We start from the raw sequence: 21,967 nt of genomic DNA, 5'->3' as shown, positions 1-21,967 counted from the left end.
TTTATAAGGATGACGAATTATGAGAAAATCAATATAAAAAGTGGTGAGATATTACGTGGAATAAAGTTTAGCGAGGGAATTTTTTTACGTGGAAAAAAGAAAAAGTTGAGTAGTCACATCCTTCACATACGAGATCCCAATACTTCATTTCCCACTTGGCGAATTGAAATGTTTTATTTGAGCGGCCGTGAGTCTCGGGCGAGCACCACTGAACGTATATTTAATAGGTGCCATCAATAACACGCCTTGAAGATGATATACTTTTGGGGCGGATCGTTTATCCAACGGGTGTTATGTCAATTGCAAATCAATCTAATTCCTCTACTGCTATTGCCGGCCACACGCAACGTTGTCCGTTATATTGTAATTCAAAAAACGTACGCGTTCCCTTCCCAATTCTCATGAGATTTAAATACCTTTTACTTTCGTTTCTACATTTTTTTTCACTTCGAAATGTTTGAGCGCAACCCTATCGTACGATGGTTCAATCATGGATTAAATTTTACCAAAGAAAACTTTTAAAGCACATATAAAAAGCGTAATGAAAATTTATAAACACATGTGAGTTAAACACAATTGTTTAATTATAATCAAATCTTATCTACAAAACAACTAAATTTGGAATTTATCAAAAATTGCTACGAAAAATCTTAAAACTCTTATATTGTATGTATGAACTCCATTTCAATCTACATGAACTACCAAAAAAGTTATTTATGCTATTCTATTTAAAAATTGATTTTGGCTAAAAAAATCTTTCTAGTTTTACTGAAAACGTTACATATAAATTCCATGTGATTTTTGCCTAAGGCATTACAAATTATTACTTATAATTCTATTCTATATATTTCTCCTTAAAACTATTATAATTTTTTTCATTACTTAAATACAACTAAGAAACGAGTTTGCACCACCCATCACAAAATTTTTACCAAATCTCTAATCGCTTACATCTACCTACTAAAATTGTTTTTTTTTTTAAAGAAAGCTTTCTGTCGGATAACTTTATTTTAAAGACTATTTCCTACAAAATTGTTTTTCGAAGCCGCTCTTTATAATTTTGAAGCATTACTAATTACATGTAAAACTTCCTGAACAAGTTCAAATTACTATTATCTAGACTATTTATAAAATCCGCTAGTTATGTTTTTTATGGCCAGATTAAGACTACAAATTGCGTTTACGTATTCTTTTCGACATTCTAAATTTTGTCTAATCTATTATCTATTAAAATTCGACTATTTCCTTCTAATACAATTCTCTTTATTTTTGACCGTACTATATTTCTACCACACTTTAATTTTTACGTAAAAAAAACTTTACAACAACCTTAAAGGCCCACGAGTATTGCCTACACTATTCTAATTTTTCAAAATTTCCACAGAGCGGATTAAATTACTGATATGTTCAAAAATAAACGTTACTCGCCCTATTGATGCTGTGGACGTCAAACTTCTTTCACCGAACTGCTGTTACTTCTTGCATTCATGGCAACACTTTTGCGATCGAATAGTGACTAAAATGCACTAGTTTTTACTAGTTCAGTCCTTTGTCCCCGGAGCGAGTAACATGTTTTGTATTGTCATGCTATGTAAGTAGAATTTGTTTTAAACATTTAAATATGCTACATCGGGGAGAGAAGACTGACTACCTGAGATACTGGTTTGTTTGCCAAGGATCTGTGCTTAAATCGACACAACCTAGAAGAGATTAGTATGCTAATAGGTCTGATTATATGGTTCTCCGTACCGATATTCTGACGGTAAATTTCTACATAAAATTTTATGGGCAATGGAGTTCGCTAGACTAGCGCATTGAAGTATATAGAAAATCTAAATATATTTAGAATGCATAATCTAAGATAAAAAAAATTCTGACCCATCCAAACACAGCACCCTAAATTCTAAGTCAAGAATAAATTGAATTCTATGGTACATCTATGTTCTAGTATTTACAAGGTACTAAGGAATCGTCGAATAGCGCGGTGTAAAGTCGTACAGCGCTCCGACCTAAGAAACAAGCTCTAAACGTAACAATTACAAACACAATTAACGGTCAAATATCTTAAATTACAAGTGGAGTTGGCACTGAAGTCGACGCGCGGCCACTCGCTGCCTCGACACCTAATTATTTGGATTCAAACCGACGGCCGTGTGACCCTTAAAGAATTTTCCTTCTCAAGCTATAATTTGTTCTTGTTTTATTTTCTTATTCTTTCACGAACTATACAATTTTCTGTTTAATTAAACGCGATGTATAAAATTGTTAAATTATTAGTTATAGGTATAGTTTCTAAATCGAATCTAAAGTAAGCGTTAGGAATAAGTTAGATTTATGCAAATCAGTCGTGTGGATGTGTTTGGTTCGCGGGTTGCATTCTGAGGGCGATTGTGTTGAATGTGAGGAATGTCTGAGATGCGGCGGCGCGCGGCGGGCCGCAGTCTGACATGCCTCGCCACTGCGGGGCAGTACCACACGACACACGCAAAACTTAACTGTTTCGCCGCAAATAACTATAATGTTGACCCCGAACTTAGTAATATTTCTCACAGTGCTTACCGGCTTGCTGTGTCACACGTCGCGCACACCAGCCTGCTTTGCCGCGTTGGATGAGTCAGAAAAATAAAAAAGCAACCGTTAAATATCTTTGTATTAATACGTTAGCGCTAGCTGAAAATTTATTTATGTCAAACGTGACTTAATCTCAACTTAGTCGACTCCATTCTAACACACTATCTCTTCTAGTTGTTTTAGTCGTTTTTGTTTTGCGAACCAACGTTAAATATGGCCGCGGACGACCTTAACTTAGAAGTGATCAGTCAGTGAATAACGATAAAACTTTTTGCTTACATAACGGCTTTCTTTATTTTAAAATATAGCGGCTTCACAATATCATAAACCTTAAAATTAGTGTATTTAAGACGATATGTCGAAACAGCAATTTGAACAACACTAGACTTAAAAATACAAAAGTTTAAATACATTAAAAAGTTGACATAAGGGTTACAAAACACTATTAAAAGACTTGTGCGAAATGCTCGATAAATACCTAAGTGACATTCACAATTGATTGGAATTACTTCCTGAGGTGTACCGCATCGCATGTATTTTAATTAGGTAAATACTGAAATAATCGGATCGCTTGGACCGTGCTACAAGGGCGAACCTAGTCGGGCGATTTAGTGAGCACACGCATCTGCGAAATCGGGCTAAGATTCTAGAAAAAAATTACCCTTGCGACATTGCATTCCATGGCGTATAATATTTAGAGAGTGGGGAGCGGAGGCTATAGCAAAGAGATATTTAATAACTCAAAGATTTATTTAAAATTCTTATTATTCCGGAGCCGTTTATAAGTGTTTCGAGTGATAGAATGTTTTATTGGTGTGCGGCGGAGCAGCGGGCGCGGCGCGGGTCCTTTGGGGCCTGAGGCTTGGGGCCTACGAGGCCTGTCCGAGCGCACCAGGGTTTACGAACTCCGCACCGACTGAGAGTCGACTTTCCGGCGGTATTACTCCCACTACACCTGCGGCAACAAAATAAAAAGAAAGCTACAAAGCCGGCAGCAGTACTGTGGTAAGCTCCACGGACGGCGCCGTTGACTTTAAATAAAATAGATAAAAAGAAACCCTATCAGCTATTCTGCTACTATTCAGAAATTATTAAAATAAAAAATAGCATAAAACTTTATGGTTATGTAAAAAAGAGTTCCCACTACGCCACTATCATAAAATATTTAGGGAAACAGTTTAAATTGAAACATCTAAAGATCACTATTTTCGGATTGCTGGTAATATTGCGTGCACGCACAGAATGTTAGGCGTCTATATTTTTGTGCTAATAAAACCCTATTTGTAACACGCACAAGCACGATGCAGGGAATAAGGGGGTTACAACTTGTTATTTTACATATTGATTCGATAATAATGTAACTTCAAAATGTGGCGTTACTTACTCGGATAATTTACTTCATATTAGTATCTTGAAGCACGCAATGGAACAAATAACAGGGTAAATGCGTAAAAGGGTATATTCATTAATATACTAAAAAGGAAAACTCGCCCACGGAAATAGTTTTCTACGGTATAATGTATAGTGAAGTAGAATGTAAACCTTATTTTTATGTAATCGCAACCACACATTTCTTTAAAGATACGAGTAATACTAATATTATTCAAAGCTTATATCGTATGACTAGTTTAGAGGATGGCGATTAGGACGGTCGCATAATTAGCGATTCAATGATTGAAATTCTTTTAACTTAGTTCGTAACAATTTTGATAGAGTATCCTTAATTTTGAAGAAGATATTAATGCGAGGCTGGAGCTTGTTTTCAATCGTCAAAGAGGCTTCACCTCGTCCTTACTGCGTTGATGTTAAACGCGTTATAATTTTAACACGAAAAAGGTAGCATAAAACATTCGTATCCAAAAATAATTAATAACAATAACAATTAATATTAATGTCAATAAATTCATCGTTTAAGCAGTGTAAATATTTAAAATATAATACAGAAATAACTTTTAAACTTAAAATATTACTAAAGTATACATTTTTAAGTATAGCAAATATTCAAATAGATATTAAAATTATATATTTGAAGCTCGTTCTTATTTTTTTTTTACAATAAACGAACAAACAAAAGTCTAATCTAGTAACTAGGTAAGAAATGAACAACACTAAACTATGAAGATATACGCAAATAAACAACTATGGCGTTTGGTAATTCCTATTCATCCTCTAAACTTAGTAATTAGAGAAACTAGTGTTAAATATTCTACACCTCTTACCTAGTAATTTATCCTAATTCGCTACAACAAGAGTAGACCGAACACAACTCGATATTATGATAAAAAAAATATTTTGTCAACAAAATCAAAATAATCGAACAACAAGAAAAAATAATAATTAAAAAAAGTCTCAATTGTCTTTGATTTGAAATATGTCGACCTTTTGACTGCTAAACTATACAAATATTAAAATTACACTTGTGATGTTGATAAGAATTAATTAGAATATTTTATCGACAAATTTGAAGTTCTTAGTACTCGTTTTCAAAATTTAAGTAAAAAATGTAACTCAACTTATAACAAAAATTTTTTTTTCAAAGATTGTGAGTGTTGTGTTCAGTTATCTTTGCCTATAAAAATCCAAATACTATTCGCTACTGCATGCTCTATATTAAACTGTTAATATTTAAAAACCGCTATTATTATTATTAAAACTACTTTAATTGATTGGAAAGATTCAAAACCTACGTCTACCACTAATATAATCTATCAAAAGATATCTAAATATATCCTGATCTAAACATTTATACTAAGTGCAAAATACGTTACGAAACGCATTTTGCTGGAATAGTTGTAAATATTCCAAAATAATTTTGCGCACTTTAGTTTTTAATAATTTTAAATATTTGAATTACATTTTTGAATGAAGACGATAGCATCTTTGCGTATTCTGAACCGCGTCTTCATTTTAAAAAGGCATTTTGTGTGCATCTGCGACTTCGATGAATACAGAAAAGCAGCTGACTTTCCAATTCGATGCAAATTTAAATTAAATACGAATAGAGCGTCAAATTGATTTTAAAAGGCTACATTTAAAATGAAACTTGTCTACTGTGGTATGTAAGTTATCTTATAAATAAAAAATAATTCACATTTCTGTCCTTTTTATTTATCTATATAAGTAATTTAAGACTAAAGATTAAAATACTTGACTAATAAAGTACGCAGATTTAAATTTTATTAATCAAAAACTAAAAAGAAGTACAAATTGTATTTACGCTTCAAAGATTAAACGCGATTCGTAAATGAAAGGTCTCTTTGCGGACATAAACTTCTTTAATTACTAAAGAGATTTTATAGAGTCTTTGTTACGTTTGTAATTTAAATATTGCCCAGTTTTTTATTCGCAATATGTTCATGAATCGAAATGATACAAATTTGCGTGTGGTAATTACGACGTTAAAACAATTCATCAAACTAAGTTAGTCTATTGTTCCTAGATTATTTTATCAATACTGATGCCGAACAAAGCCTTATTTTTGTATTAAATGGAAATGGGAACGTTAAATATTTTGTTGGCTTAATAATTTACTATTTACGTAATATTAAAAAGGTAAAATAAGCCGTATTGCCCCAATTATGATACATCGAAGACGATTCAAGCGTATTGTGTGAACAAATACGAGAAAGCTGTTTGTGCAGCTGTACCCCAACCCGCAGCCCTCCCCATTTCGTAAGCCAACAGACGCGCCCAATCGAACCGCAGATATTTTTCGTTAGTTTTTCATTAGATAAAACAATAAACTAACTCCGAAAGAGAAAAAACAGTAACACAAAAAAAGGAATAACCTTCATGTCTAATTCCACAGGATTGACTGAAAGCCTCCGGTGCCTACGTTTAATTAGTGGAAATTCTTTTTCGTCCTTACCGAGATTTACATTGAAGCCACCACAAAAAGGACGTCACTTTTTCAGTACTTTTATTTGAATCTGTTTAAATCTCTTTTAAAAGCTTTCCCTGTTAATGAGGAGTGGGCGATAGCGCGATACTAGCCGGCAGGGAGGCGTGGGCTTGGCGGGGCTGCGGGCGGAAAGACGAACGCGATATTTGCTCACAAGTATTTACTTGACGCCTAGCATTTGAGAATCGTTAAAGCGAATTGTCAGTAAACATGGAGCCGGGCGCTCGCTTTGGCCGGATCGTCTCGACAAAATTATATAAATTCTGGAGATAAACAACGAATAGCGTTTCTCAAAACTTGGACGTTTTGTAATTGACAGCAGATTTATCTAGATGGCTCAGTCATTGTTAGAGGTGTTAACTTGTTAGTAAAGTTGTTAGGAGAGTTCACACGAACTTTTGCCGTTGCCTTGGCTCAAGTTAAAAAGTGAGTACGTAGTCACTATTGTTATAGATTAGTGAAGCGAATGCGGTGTTTAGTTTTAAAACGTTAGGAGAGTAAATTGGTAGGTCGTTAAGCGAATCAGTGCCGGTTGCGTATCGTCAGCGGTTAGCGGTTAGCGGTTAGTGGAATGCATTGTCGCCAGCGCGAGTTCACAGATGCATGGCGTGTACATTGTAAACCCCACTGAGCTCGAGTGGGTGGTATGGCAGAAGTGTCGCCAGATGGTGGTAGTGGTTGCCGGACAGTTGGTGGTGCAAGCTCGCGAGGGGATTACCTGCTGGGTATGGCAGCCCGAAGCTAGGATAGCCCGAGTAGCTACGGCCGGCCGCGTAGGCGGCGTACGCTGCGGGAAAACCTGTTAAACAAACAACAACACATTATTCGCAGAAAAAACAACTCGGAAGCGTTGAAAAGTACAGTTAATTATCAGATTGCATGCTTTCCTTTGGCGGCGTTTTATACAAATGTCGTAATTACTGAAGCGACGATTGTTATTTTTATTCGATATAAAGTTTGACATGAAACACGTGTCCCTATGGCCCAATTCGAAATGAAACAATTGCATGGAATACACGTCACGTCCTGGATCATACATGTTTAGTACGTCACTTTAGATCGAGTCCAGTTAACGTGCCGTAAACATCGTAAAAAGTGAACGTAAGCTATGAAATGTGTACAAACAAATTATAAGAAATGAATACAAAAGCTGCATCTAAAATACTTTAAAAATCTATTAAATTAACATCTATTCTAATATGATTAAATTTCTAGTACAACTGCTATTACAGTAGGCAATAGTTCAAGATAAAATGTCCGTAGTCTATACTGTTACGTGTAAATTTTATTAAAGTGCATTGTAAATGTTAAATGAATGATGGAGCAGATCGTCCACGGAGACTGATATGATTACTATATCGGATCATTTATCACATTATTGCCAATCAAAATAGTGTATCTGTCAGACTCCGCGATCCATCACACGGTAGATGGACATACACGTATATTGATACAGCGCAACGTTCAGTAATCCATTAATTAAACTGACTCACCGCACTATACTTTTGAAGGATATAGTCAAATTAGACAAAATATGATCCGTTTTCTTATTCAAATTTTATAAGTTATACGTTTCAAGAATGTTTTTAAATTAATGTGAAAATGTTTCTAGGTATGGGATCGTAACAGAAATGATGGTTGGTATAAATTCAAAATTAAACTTACCGTCAGGAAGAGCACCCAATGACCACATGAAATCTAGAAATGTAAAAAACATTTACATAAATTGATCGATCCTTACACCTTAATATTATTTGTGACATTTTCAAGAAGTGTGTCATGAGACACTATTTTGCTTGGCGAATTTAAATAGCAAAAACATTTACTTTAAAAATTACAATAATATAGGTATACTTATATATAGGTATACATTAGAAAATTCTATAAATCCACTACTTTATATATATCTAAGTGGTATGCAATGGGGTATGTTAGTGTTGCTATCACCAAAATGACATATTTTACTTAACACGTTAATCTATTCTACACATTGTTAGTCTATATCTAAACATGTTAAACAAAACAGACGTTTTTAAATATTCCAGAAATGATATTTATTAATCTAAATTCTACTAAAAAATTACCTATTTAATAAGTTAATACAATTAATTCTATTAGTTAACGAAAAACTACATAAAACCTTATTTTACAAAAATTTAACTTCATTGAATATTAGACTGTTTAGTAACAGTAACATTTATCAAATGTCATAAAAACCATTCTAATATTAACTAAATATTAAAATACACTTATATATTAAACACAAAATATATATGTATATAGAGTAAAGAATCATAAGGTATCATCTAAAAAATCCTAAATTAATATAATAAATACATAGATTTAGTTATTTAATAAGAAACCGACGCTAACTAGTTTCGGTATAAAAAAAATAATTAAAAAAAAAAACTAATTATCTCACAAAACCCAGAAGTAACATCCACGAGTTATAAGTACCTCTTTTCTTCCATTGATAACATTTTTGAAAAGCCGACATCAACTTGAAAAGCTATTCATAATTAAAGCTAAAGAATATAAAAGAATATGTAAATTGAATAAAAATATTTATCAAGTCACTTCTTAATATCATCCTCAAACAATAAAATGCTAGTCTTCAACAATACTAATCGGTATAGTCATATTTCATGGATGGAAATGTAGAAAAATTGGCAAGAATCAGCAGAACCGGTGGCTCTTAATTAATATTTCATAACTTAAGCTACATTAAAAACCAGATAAATACCAGGCTCGTCTCTATGAATGCTATCTATTGTAAACCAAATGAAAGTAAGCGCCTACTACCTGGTAGAAAAATATCGCATAAATATCTATTAACCCTACACAAAATTGTTCCAGATTCTCATTCTACTATTTTATAAAATGTTGTTTCCTATATTCTTCGAATGTAAAAAACTCGTACTATGACCTTTCTATTTTAAATCGATACACATTTTGTAATCCGCTAACTATCTCTCTTACTAATGGCATTTACTAAAAATAAGACACTTCGGATATTATCGGTTTCCTTATGATACTTTTTAGACCTGATCTTTTGCTTGGTTACATAGAGGAATGTAAGATAACAATAGGAATGGATAGGAATCTTTGAAAAAAAGATAGTAGGGGGTGAAAATTAGAATGGGTGCGGAGGATGTTGCTGAAAGAGAATTGCGGATCAGAGATGAAGAGGAGTCGGCAGTGTGGCGTGTGTGAGAGGGGAGTATAAGGTAGGGATGTCTAGTGCGTGAGCGCCGAGGAGGTCGGAGACAGAGTAGGCAAGAGGGGGAATAGTGAGGGGAGCGAGCGTAGGTCTGGGCGGGCGAGGTGCTGGGCGCAGCGCGGCCAGGGCGCGACGGTAGGCCGCGTGCGCCACGTGTGCGCTCGCACCCACGCCCACGCCCGCGCCACTCACTAACAGCTGCGGTGCGTGGACCGGATAGGGAGCGTAGCGTACGCCGGCGCCACCGCCCGCCGCCAGGGCGCTACCTAGCAACTCACCGTACGCGCCGCGACCGGCGGCTCTCGTCTTTGCCAGGTTCGCTGGAAGCATCACTTCTTTCGGCTGAGCCTTTTTGCACTCCACCTAAAACAAAACATTATAATAAATAATGTGTGTGTGTGTGGTAATGGACACAAACATCGCTTTACGTTACATAGATATTCAAGCATAGTTATAAATAGCATCATTTTTTTCGAGATTTATCAGAATCGGGGTCTAAAAGTTTATTTTCAGTTTAGTTTTAACAGAAAGTAAAAACATTTACCCCCTTTTATTGATTCATTTGGTGACTGTGACGAAAATCTTGGCTCCTTTCAGTGCGTGTACCTCCCTTCCCCCGCAAGGCGGGGAGCAGGAGGCAAGTATAAATTACCCAATCTACGCTAACCCAAGCCTCTAGCAATAGAATTTTCGCAGCCGAGTGGAATCGTTAGAGAAAAGTAGATATTTTACAACTCCCTAAATTATGTTTGAGACAGCCGAAGGGATCAATTTGTTAACTTCCTTTTGAACTTGCTGTTGAAATACGAACGACGTTATCAGTTTGAAATACAATGTGAAACGAAATTAGCTTTATTTATTTAAAACGATTAGGAAAATAACTAAAAAAGTAACAAACTGTAATTTTTTTTCATACAAGGCGAGTGTCACGTCAAGGTTGTTATAACACATCACCGCATAAACTTCGAATTAGCCTCAGATACGTAAAATTCCTCTAAGAATTTATCATAAAATGTGAAGTATATATTCATCTTTCTATGCACAATTGTCGGAGTTCCATCGAGCGTAGATACGAGCGGAGTACATAGAACCGGGTCCACATTTGTCACGCGAATGTCACGGCCCGACAAATGAAGGCTTTACCGCGGTGTTCGCGTACTTTCTGCACTTTGCACAACTTTGTGCACTTCGCTCAACTTTCTAGCCCGACGTGGAATTACGTGCTTCTGCATTAGCGCAGGGAAGTGAATGTGAAGCCTCGCCTGTGTCTTACCGATGACTTACGATACAAAAAAATTTTTGCAATGAACGTGTTCAAGTTGGAAACTTGGGGATACTCTTACCAAGTTCACAAAACGACAATTCCAGAAATATGCCTATATCATTAGGGGTGGAATAAGCATATTAGTATGCTGTAATAGGTATAGGTGTGCTGTTGTAATTTGCTGTAACAGGTTACAGAGTACGTAAACAATTCATTTTAAAAATAATATAAGAAATTTATTAAAAAATAAAAAAGCTGTTAAATTCGTAATGATAAAAAATAGAAGAAAAAGGAGAAAATTTGCCAAATTCCAAGTTTCAGTACCTACGGATAATACGGTTGGCGATGAAGAAAATTCAGTCGGGGAGCCGATGTTAATTGATGTCGCGTCGCCAGCAAGCGAAATGGAAACAAAGGCTCACAAACAATTCGCATCAGAGTTCGCAATCCCGATCGGGCGTTCGAAATCGCGACGCAGTTTAATGACACGAAAAATAACAAAGGTAAATTGTATTTAGCCCCACTAGGCGGTAGGCGCCTTCCCCGAGGCGGCGTATCGATCCGTTCAAATCAAACTGTGTACCACTGTAGTAAAGTGTTCTGTGAAAGTTTTGCCTTAATATTATCTAATACTTTAGAGTGTAACCTTTATTTATCTTGTGTTATTTATTTGGTTAAATTAAAAGAAAAAATAATCGTTATTCTTTAATTTCTTATAAATGTTCAACATTTGTATTTAAAAAAAAATAATGCTTTAAACATAACTAAATGTCATTCTCTACAGTTAACTATAATCTGAATGTACTACCATGGTTAAAATAATTCAAGAGGTTTCAAAGTTCGAAAAAAAAATTTAATTGTTTCGGCGGAAAACATCGCGTTTAATGCGTGAACACCTTTGTGAAATATTCGTAAATGACGGTGAATTAACACGAATTTGAACGCGGAGTCATTAAATTTACGCGCCAACATTTTTTGAGTGAAAACCTTTTAAGGTAAAACAAATTCATACGTGAATGTCAATATTATGAATGAAGCACGCTGTTTTTTAAGAGCAGTATATTTGGGATTTCAATGAAAATTGCTGTATATAAAATCAGTGCCATTTTATTTGGCCTCATTGAATCTTTGACTGAGATTTATAATGTAAATATATTATTTTATTACAAGTTTTTCTGCCTTATATTTATTCATACGACAAAAAAACATCTTGATACTTATAGTTAAGACGCCTAAACTAAATAAATTCTGCATAACGAAAATAAATAAGTAATTTTGTGTGTAATAAAGTAATCTACATTTTATACGGATTTGTGTTTGTATCTTACCAAATAAATATCTGTTGCGTTGATATTCTTGTAGCGGTCTGGCGGGCAACGTGCCAAATAGACAACGTTCATAAGGGGATAAAATATTGTAGTCTATTTTAAACGAATATAAATCACATCCAGCAAAAACTCTACCTAAAGAACAGAAAAGCAAACCTCTTGATAATAATTCATAAAAGAAAAAAGTGAACAACGAATTACGAGTCTCGAAATTCAATCTTATAAAGTTTTCGACTTTGTTGTCATTATTTAAAGTAGTCAAGAAGTAGCTACGAGCAATATTGTGCGAGTAGATTGTTGTGCGGGAGACAGACTTACATACGTGAGATAAACGCAGACTGCGAGGGAAAGGGTTGGGGAGAGGGGTGAGATAAGTTTATCAGGGAACCTCTCGGCTTGATATTGACACAGCGTCGCAAGCTTTGCCCTCATTGCCGTTAAATGGAAGTTGGGACGTGGGAACTGAAGAGTAAGTAAAATTGTAGGTACAAAGCTTATCTACTGCCAATATAAATTTGCGCAGTAGCCAAAATTATCAAGCAGACCTGCTTAAAAAACGTAGTATTTTTAATCACTTTCACATTTAGGAAATAAAACTTTCTAAGGAAATCCGACTGTATTTATTCATGCTTAAAAAGATTTATCACTAACTAGTGTGTGATTATGTCTGTCTGTTTACGCAGTTAGAAAAGCAGTTTTGAGTTACAAAACCGTTAAATAAGCATACAAAAAGTATGCTTTTACGAACGCCTACACGTCTTCATAAAAATTTGATAGCCAAGTATAGAGCGTAACATAAACGAGACGAGAAACAAATCTTGCGCTCAACAGGTCACGGATAATGAAATACTCAGCCACACCCCGGGGTTCGGGAGCTCTTTCCATATTTACGTAACCGTTCGGAATAAGAGTAAAGTACATGTGAACATTTTCAGTAAAATTTCTATCGTAGTATGTTAAAGTGGCGGAGTGTTTATTTAGAGAGCGCCGTGGGGGTAGAGGCGATGGGCCGTAATGCGCAAAATTCAAATCAGATATACGATCGACTCGTCGTACATCGCCGTCGCCGATAACCGGCAACGTTACCTGCAATGCTCTGCAGATAGCCCCCCAGCCGTTTATTGCGAACGTATTTCGAACGATTTAAATTGAAGCGTTATAAATCTGCAGATGCGGCAACTTTATGTTGCTGTGAATACTAAAATTGTTTTGCTAAAAGTGCTTGCGTGTTTTTAAATTTATACTTTTTCGTTTGTAAAATTCAACAATTTTAATATTTTATTTACATGTAATTTAACAAATTGTATGACACGTAAAGAATATTTATTCACAGTGCTAAGTACTAGGAGCAGCAGACCCCGACTTTACTTACGTCATATTAGGTGATAAACATTATTGTATAATATACCAGCTCGAAACAGATACAAATAATGGAGGAGTTAGATCAATATTATTTTCAGATGGTTAGGCAGTTTATGATTTTGCGAAAACTTAATCGTATGGATGTCGGCCGCCACTTTTTTCGATTAAATCTATGCCTAACCTATGTAAAGCTCTTTTTTACGGCCGTAACTAAACTGACTGCTATTTTAGATAATACGTTTTATGATTCAGTAAAAAAGTTCAGCAATATCACGGTATAAGAGTGTTATTTTTTGAACTGTATTTTTAAAAAGGTTTCTTTTAGATTAACAATGAAAAATACTGCAATTAAATACTATATGAATTAAATTATCACATTAATGTCTTTGAGTTTAAGTCTACGCTTTTTCTGAGTTAAACCATTTACTTGTCCTTAAATATAGGAGTGTCATTTACGATGCACCATTGTTAATTTTTGCGTTAATAAAATATTAGTGACGCATTAAATATTAAGGGTGGCGCTGCGTTCGTTAATATCGTCGTTGCAGCGAGGTTGTCGTGACGTGGGGCGCGTCAGACGCTCGCGGCTATTTGTGGGGTATCGATCCAAGTCAATGGACTTCGTTAACCGAATGCTCCAAGACACTTAAATTTCATTCGCAATCACGACTAACATTGCAGTGATTTATACTGAACTGAACTATTTCTTTATGAACTTTTATAAATATTTTAAAAACAACTCTTAAGTCAGATTTGAAATACGCTTATCCCCAACCTTATTATTTTCCAACCTTTTTGTAGTTTGAACCTACGCCAAATATAAATCTTAGCAATATTTGTTTGGGATTTGGAAAACGTAAGCCGTTAGATATGACTTGGAATAATTTTTTCTTTCAAGATGTTGATGTTGTCTTAATTTTTTTAAAATTTTACTCCATAACCTTAATTAATAATTTTTAAACAAAGAGTAGCTTGCGCTACTAGAAAAATAAGCCTAAAGGGTATCGAAGAAAATGCGAGATTACAGATTAGTTTTTGCTTTACTATTACTTATACTATTGGAAATGGGGTACCCATTAAATGGAAAAAAATAGAAAATACCAGCAGAAATGAATCTCGCAAATGACAAAAGGACTCAATACAATTGTTGTCCAAACACATTTGCTATGACACGTAACAGTGTTTTTTATTTGGACAGTGCTGGCCACAGAAAATTCGTCCGAATTGTAAACACAAGTTGAGAATAAATAAGATTTTCTAGAAAGTTTATGATGTACGTATTAATTAGTATAAGCTGTGGCAATTAGTGGTAATTAAATAGGGGCGGGCGGGCGCCAGCGGCGGTGGCATGTCGCAGCGTCGACTAGATTAAGGTCTGTGGCGCTGGAGCACTACGCTCGTAACTCCCAGCGCATGAATCTGTACGAGACTTTCGTACGACTCTCGAGAGAAGACCGAGTTCGCCACCTCTAATGTAAACCAAATTGTATGCAAGAAAAGCGACCATTCCTCGACTCCTCCTGGGTCGCTATTTATCGTCGACCATCTCCTAACTCCTCGCTAATGGAGACGAAGACGCTATACGTTGCGATAATGAACAGACCCTAACGTATGGACATTATTGATGACTACCAACCTAAACGTTGTCTGTCCTTATTCACGGAGCAGACTACAATTTTCATTACAAAAGACAACACTAAGATAAATAATTCCGTAAACTATACAGCAGTAAAGGAGTATTCGGAACTTCTCCAATTTTCTTTTAAAAAAAGTATTTTTGAAACGGAATTTTGCATAGTTGAATATTAGACTTCGTATAGTAAATAACTAATATAGATTTATAAATTTTTTGGTTATAAAATCACATAAAAACAACTAAAACACTCACGTATGTTTGACTGGTGGTGGCGACGACTAGTTCAGTAAGTTATTCTTTGGTTGGTATTTTTCTATAAGATAATTCGAAACTGAAGAAAGTAATTGACTAAAAGCAACAAAGAATATATAAATGTCATTCGTCAACACGGTTTTTACACGTTTTATTACTTATTTTTTTATTATAGAAGACCGGGAAAATGACAACAAATCGTTATTCGTATCTTATAAAAGATGTGTTTATCACAAAGTTTCCAATGATTCATTTATCGAGCTGAGTTACGTTGTATAGGCGTCGCGATCGCGTTTACATGAGTTCAGCTGCGCCTCTTGTGATTAATTAATTTTCTTTCACGCTTCAAATTTAAGTTCTAGTAGGAATCGTTAACGGCCGGAAAGGCCTGTTGAGCTATAATTTACGTCTTTGCGTTCGCTTAAAGTTAGTTACGTCACATGGGACTTGCGTGTCTATATACCCTAAAACCATTAAATTTATATCGTACACTTTATAGGAAATTAGTTGCTTGTTCTGAAAGGAATAGCTTGTTTGATGTAGGTATAGTTATGCTATTAATAATGTCCTATGAAGGTTGATGCTAATTTCAAGACATGTATGTTGCGAAATTATTTTAAACCTTAAGTTAAAAAAATATTCCTATATCTATTTAAATATTAAACGCATTACCTAAGAATAATATATTTATAGGGTTAAGTTATTTTAAGAATTTTAGAGAGTTTTCATTAACGATCAAAATTTTCCATAGCGATTTTACTTCGAACTTTTTTAAGAAAGGAATTCTCCATGAAAGGTTCTAAGTTGCTTTTCAATAAAAAGTTAAGAAAACTGAAAAAAAAATCTTTAAAGAAAAGAACGGAGAAAATCTTGTTAGAATTTTCTTACCAAGTCGCCAATTGCAAGTTTCAATGGAAGGGCAGTCACAAAAAGCGGTTGATATATAGAAGGCGCAAGAATGGGCGCGGACAAATCGATAGTGCGTAGAAGAAGCGGGTCGGGTCTTAGTAAAACGGCAAGTTTATGGTAATCACAGCTACGAAGGAACGGGTGATTGATTGTTTGCCGTCGCCTTCCCTCGCCGCGTCCAAATCACACGATTGAAGATTCACCAATAAACCTTCATATACCTACAAGGTCTTATATAAAACTTTATATATTAAGGACAATTTACCTAAATTACTAAAGTTTACTTAACTAGTATAAAATTTATTATTATTAATTAAAAAGATCAAGATCAATAACATTCTGAAATAATCCACGATAAGTTCTATATAACATTTTTTTTAAGATGATTTAATCACAAACAGCCATGACATTTAGTTGCATATTAAAGTCACAAACTTTACCATCAAGAAAATCCTATTATTATGTTCTTGTACTATGCATAAATGTGTTAAACGAAATTAATTTGCTATTTTTTGTAAAAAGTATTTGCTTAATAGATTAAAGGATGTCGTTAACCGTTCTCGCGCGCTCTTTACGGCATTGCTGTTCAATATTTATACATCCAAAGATCAATCTTGATCGGCTGTAAAGAAAAGGTTCCGTTAGACCGTACATCGGCTATTTAAGTCGGGAGGAGATATGGCGATTGAGAATCACAAGATTTAAACGCCAGTTTCAAATGTGCCTACTTTTAGTGTTATTTCCTAAACGGAAACCATTTGCTCGTGTACGATTGGAGAGAAAAATTTACGTCTCACCCAAATGCTTCCGACGAAGTGTTTATATCTTTTTTTAATGTTATTGTAATTAGATCGACTTTTGCAGAATCACAATTATTCAGACACTTTATTTTATATTTTGTTTAACAGAATTAAAAAAAAAACACTTTAAACAAATACTGGCTGGCTGATTTTTGTTGGAAAATTAAAAAGAACAAAAAAATCGAAATATAAATTACTTATTGGATAATTACCAATATATTAAGATATTAAAAAAATCAGGTTAAATATTATCTGGTAAAGAAAATATTTCTTCGTACACAAAAAACGCTTTATCAAAGGTTTCTTAACACAGCTGTGATTTTGTTAAGTGAAGTCGCAGGTGTTGGCTGAATTTCCGCCAGCTTAAATCCGGAAAATAGAAATTGATGTTGGGGGGGACGTAAACTGCACTATATTTAACACGTTTTGCGGGACTTTGCTGTGTTGCTGTTAAAATTCATGGTAAGCGGAAGCAATTAGAATTGTAACGTGTAAGGATATAATGGACTCATGGTAATTTGTAGCAACAACTTTCTGTGTATTAATGTAATTTTTTTCACTTTACACGATTTCCATTTGCTTAAAAAAATATATAGAATTTTTATATTTTAAAATATAGAAGGGGAGTTAACTATGGTATCCAGTGACATAATAAGGCGATTGCGAGTTTGCGTTTTGTCTGTTCGGTCAATTAATTAATTACTATATCGTATGATACGTTCTTATTATTATAAGTGTGATAAACGCAACACTATCGAGTACAACTTACATTAATTTATTAAAATAAAAGTTATTTAAAGTTGTTTCATAATAAGTAAGGCATAATTAATAATAATAATAATAATAAAGTTTTATTGTACATTCAACAAATCTGGTTCATTATAACCTTGGCTCCTTTACTAGGTCTCCCTGTATTAAAGCAGCCAATGACTTCCTATGACTTACATTGCGTATGTACAATTTTTAAAAGTTGAGCAATAATTTAGTAATCTAATTACTGAAAAAATTCTACGTCGTCGACTACGCCATTATTATAATACATAGTTCTTAAAAGAATTAAATTGAAAAGGAATTTAGAACAAAAGCTCACAATGCCGGCTTATAAGTTTAAGGTTATAAATCATTCACGCCTTAAACCGCTCCCGCCATTTCACGTCTTCCTTTTTTCATGAACGGGAATTAAGGTTTTTTTGTTATTCAAAGTGTGCTACGGCATCACCCTATCACTCTCACACGGGGTGGAGCAGCTATTAGCTTAACGACCATTTTAATATAGGAGATGACATATTAAATTTACGAGGGCAACCACTGTGCCGGAAACTTGTAGCGCTACGCTTGTTCTTTATTGCGTATGTAAATGCAACTTTAAAATACAGTTTCACGATAAAACCGCAACTTTCAAGTGTTGAAAATTTCACAATTAATACGGTACCCCATGGGTAATATATAATATATAGTATATATAATTATTAATATAATCAGTAAGACTTTGTATAAGTATACACAGGTTGTCAAAATTAAACAGCTGTCACTTGGAAAGGAAATTATTGATTTGTTCCTCATCGTGGCGAATAGTAGGGTTGGAAGTGTGTTTATTACAACCCTTTTTAAATTAGAATCACATCAAGTGTTTGCAAAGCTACTGAACCGATGTTTAAAAGTCGTATTGAAAAAATGTCATGTCAGATACCACGTTGGAGGACAGATTTTAAGTGTAAGTACGGCGATACATTACGCGTCGTGAACGAAGAGGGAAGAGAACGCTCTATGCACACCTCTCGTTTCGCACGGAAGCGGACTGTAATTACTCTAAAACACTACCCATTTGTTTGATGTCTTTGTTCGTTGTTTGCTCCACTTAGGGCGAATATCACCCCCGCGATTTCTTCCACCCGACACATGCAGCGAGATTCGTACAGCCATTACGGCACCGAGACAATGGGGCGAGACAAAAACACGAGCATTAATAATCACGAATATGCATCGACAACGAAGGGTGGTTCGGTGCCCGTTCTTTTCAACGACTCGAAAAGATAATGGCGGCGGGAGGTTCTGGCAACAATGAAGCTTACTGTACACGTATGTTAGAAGAACATTCGAATCACACATTTTAGTAGGTATTTCAACATAGACTAGCGTTAGAAGATTTTGCTTTTGAATGTTAAAGTCTACTGGCAAATGCTACACCGCAATGATTAGCCCCTATAAGTAATGGGTAGACGAGACATCACATATTTAATCGATGTTTTTTATCGCAATAAACATGAATAAAATCAAGTTAATCTAATGAGAGAATGCTCTTATTAGACCTAGTGAGAAAATGCAATAGTGTAAGTATAAAAATTGTGTATTGTAACTTAGCAAATTGTTAAAATGAGCGTTCGTGTTTTAATTTTATGAACAACGCTTGCATTACTACTAATAGAGTTAATTACTAACTTTGTATTTCTGATTTTATTGCTGTAGTAATTATACTATAATTACTTTTATTAGTGCTATTAAACGCCGCGAGGATGGTAACAATAAATTCGAGTTCTAAAATTTCCAGTTTTATAACTAGTTGTAAGTGGGTTTTTTTTTATATCATAAGGTGGCAAACGAGCGAGCGGCCACCTGAAATCGCTGAAATAGCGAAATGACTGTTGCCCATTGACATATGCAATTGCATATGCTTTGCCTACCTTAAATCGACGTAGGACAGTAGACAGAAAGAAAATATTTGCCCTTCCCATGCATCCTCTCATCCGGTCCACTTCACTTCCTTTCCTTATAAAAAGAAGGGTGGGAAGGGAAAGAGGACTAAATTAGGCCTCCGGGACGCATACTCATCAGACGAAACGTGCAATTGCTTCCACTTCACGCCTGTCTTCTGTGTGTTCGTGGTATTTAAATGTGTAAATCTACAATATTGTTTTTTATGGTTTTTCTCTCTATTTGTTAGTACCTTTACAAAGGATATATTTACTATCAAACATTATCATTTCATTAAGCTTTTAAACTTGAATTGACCTGTAAAAATATTCATAGCCACATGTTAAAACACCTACGGCGTGGAAAAATCTAAACATGCACCAGTTGGATAACAGCCAACTTTGATCTCTTGACTCTAATTGATGGCTAACTGGAGATTTGGAGGTTAAGATCACGTTCAACATTATTTTATCTATTAATGTTATAGAAAGGTTATAAAGTAAATTAATTAAAAAGTAAACTCACCATTTTGTTGTTAATTTCGTGAAAATGTATCTCGCACACTTTGTCCACTATATCTTCACTTTGAAATGTGACAAAGCCGAAACCTGAAACAATAAAGTAACAAAATTATAATTTATATTTGTTAAAAATGTGTCATCGTTATTATTAAATGGTTAGGAAAGTTTTCCTCTGTTTTTTGAATGATTTTATGGTGAGACTCTGATTTTCATAGAGTTGGGGAGTTACAGCTATAGTACACTATTTTAATAATAAGTTTGCAGTAATTTATTCTGAACAACACTCAGACGTACTTGAAATGGACCAGCACTCTCTGCACTACGAGAAAAACAGTATTGCGAGAAAACTAAAAAAAAAATCAGCTTAGTTTCTTTGATATACATTTCGAGCGTTTTATAAAAACGCAAATTTGAAAAAAAAATCCATCGGAAACTTCACAAAGTTACCTCGTTAGCTTGTCTATCTTTGATTTTGTTTTAATTAAAGCCAATTTACGTCAGGTTGATTTCAAAAGGAGTGTCAATCAAGTTTAGCAACTGATAAAGCGACTTGTAGGGAGTGCGGTCTTGAAAAATAAAAAGAGCCTTATTAATTTTACGAAGACATTTAATAAAAGAAATATAAAGGCATAAAATAGTGACGTATTTTATCAGTTTTAAGAGTACAATGATTATTTAAAAAAAAATTAAATAACATTTAATTTCAATCCTCCAAATAAACTCTTATCAAAAAATTAAATCAAGACTAACTGAATTTCGTAAAACAAGTTACTAAGCTCTTGACACGTGAATAAATCTACCAAGTTTGTTAAATGTATTCTTCCCTGTATCTCGCAATGACATGACAATAACCAACTTTCTGCAAAGTGACAAACAATTGAAGGCGATGAAAGTATTCGTCTACGTAACAATTAATACACCTTGTTGTCTAAGATTTAAAGTCAGTAGCATCTTTCTAATGTTCTATACAAGAAAAGCTTAAGCCATTATCTAATAGTAACAATAGACACTTGATAGTTTTATTGTTACAACGAACTATTGATCTCTAATAGTTTATGTATATTTTGACATATTAATTTATACCTTCTAACAAACCTAACCAAACAAACCGACCTGTTCGGGAAAAGTGGGACGCATTTGGTACAACACGCTCCGTCGGACCTTACGTGGGAGTCGAAATAGAGATAGTCCGACCCTGAAAAGGTAAATAAGGGCCCCACTATAGGTAAACCGGACCCTTTTCTACGTATACATCTACTTTATGTTGGTTTATTAAATCTCGGTTTAATTACGGTAAATATAAATTTATTCAAAGTACGAAATACATAATGTATCGTTCCATATTTAAACCTAAACTCCAAGTCTATTAATACCCGCAACCATAGTTGTGTGGCAATAAATATGATCGGTTGATAAAAATAATTAAAAATTATTTATACAGGTTTGCTGTGAATCGACTAAGGTAAAATAAATACCAATCTCAATTCGAATAGTTGCCTAAGGGCCAAATGT

General features: G+C 34.4%; 1 protein-coding gene across 4 annotated transcripts in view; it reads right to left on the bottom strand.

Moving 5' to 3' along the window:
- Rbp6 (RNA-binding protein 6) overlaps positions 1-21,967 on the bottom strand; it is a 387,157-nt gene that overhangs the window by 8,658 nt on the left and 356,532 nt on the right. For 3 of the 4 annotated variants that reach the window (XM_013326661.1, XM_013326662.1, XM_013326663.1), the window contains 4 exons: positions 20,460-20,542; positions 9,971-10,055; positions 8,138-8,170; positions 7,191-7,271 (listed from right to left, as the gene is read on the bottom strand). In XM_013326661.1, the coding sequence (XP_013182115.1) occupies positions 7,191-7,271; positions 8,138-8,170; positions 9,971-10,055; positions 20,460-20,542 (282 nt within the window). Of the gene's footprint in view, positions 1-2,517; positions 3,527-7,190; positions 7,272-8,137; positions 8,171-9,970; positions 10,056-20,459; positions 20,543-21,967 lie in introns of those variants that run through there. The other variant, XM_013326664.1, reaches the window with a different exon arrangement.

This window comes from Papilio xuthus, unplaced genomic scaffold (genome assembly GCF_000836235.2).
Source record: "Papilio xuthus unplaced genomic scaffold, Pxut_1.1 DF828780.1, whole genome shotgun sequence".
NCBI lineage: Eukaryota > Metazoa > Arthropoda > Insecta > Lepidoptera > Papilionidae > Papilio > Papilio xuthus.
Note: the sequence above shows the minus strand (reverse complement) of the source record. Positions and strands in the feature narration are given on the sequence as shown.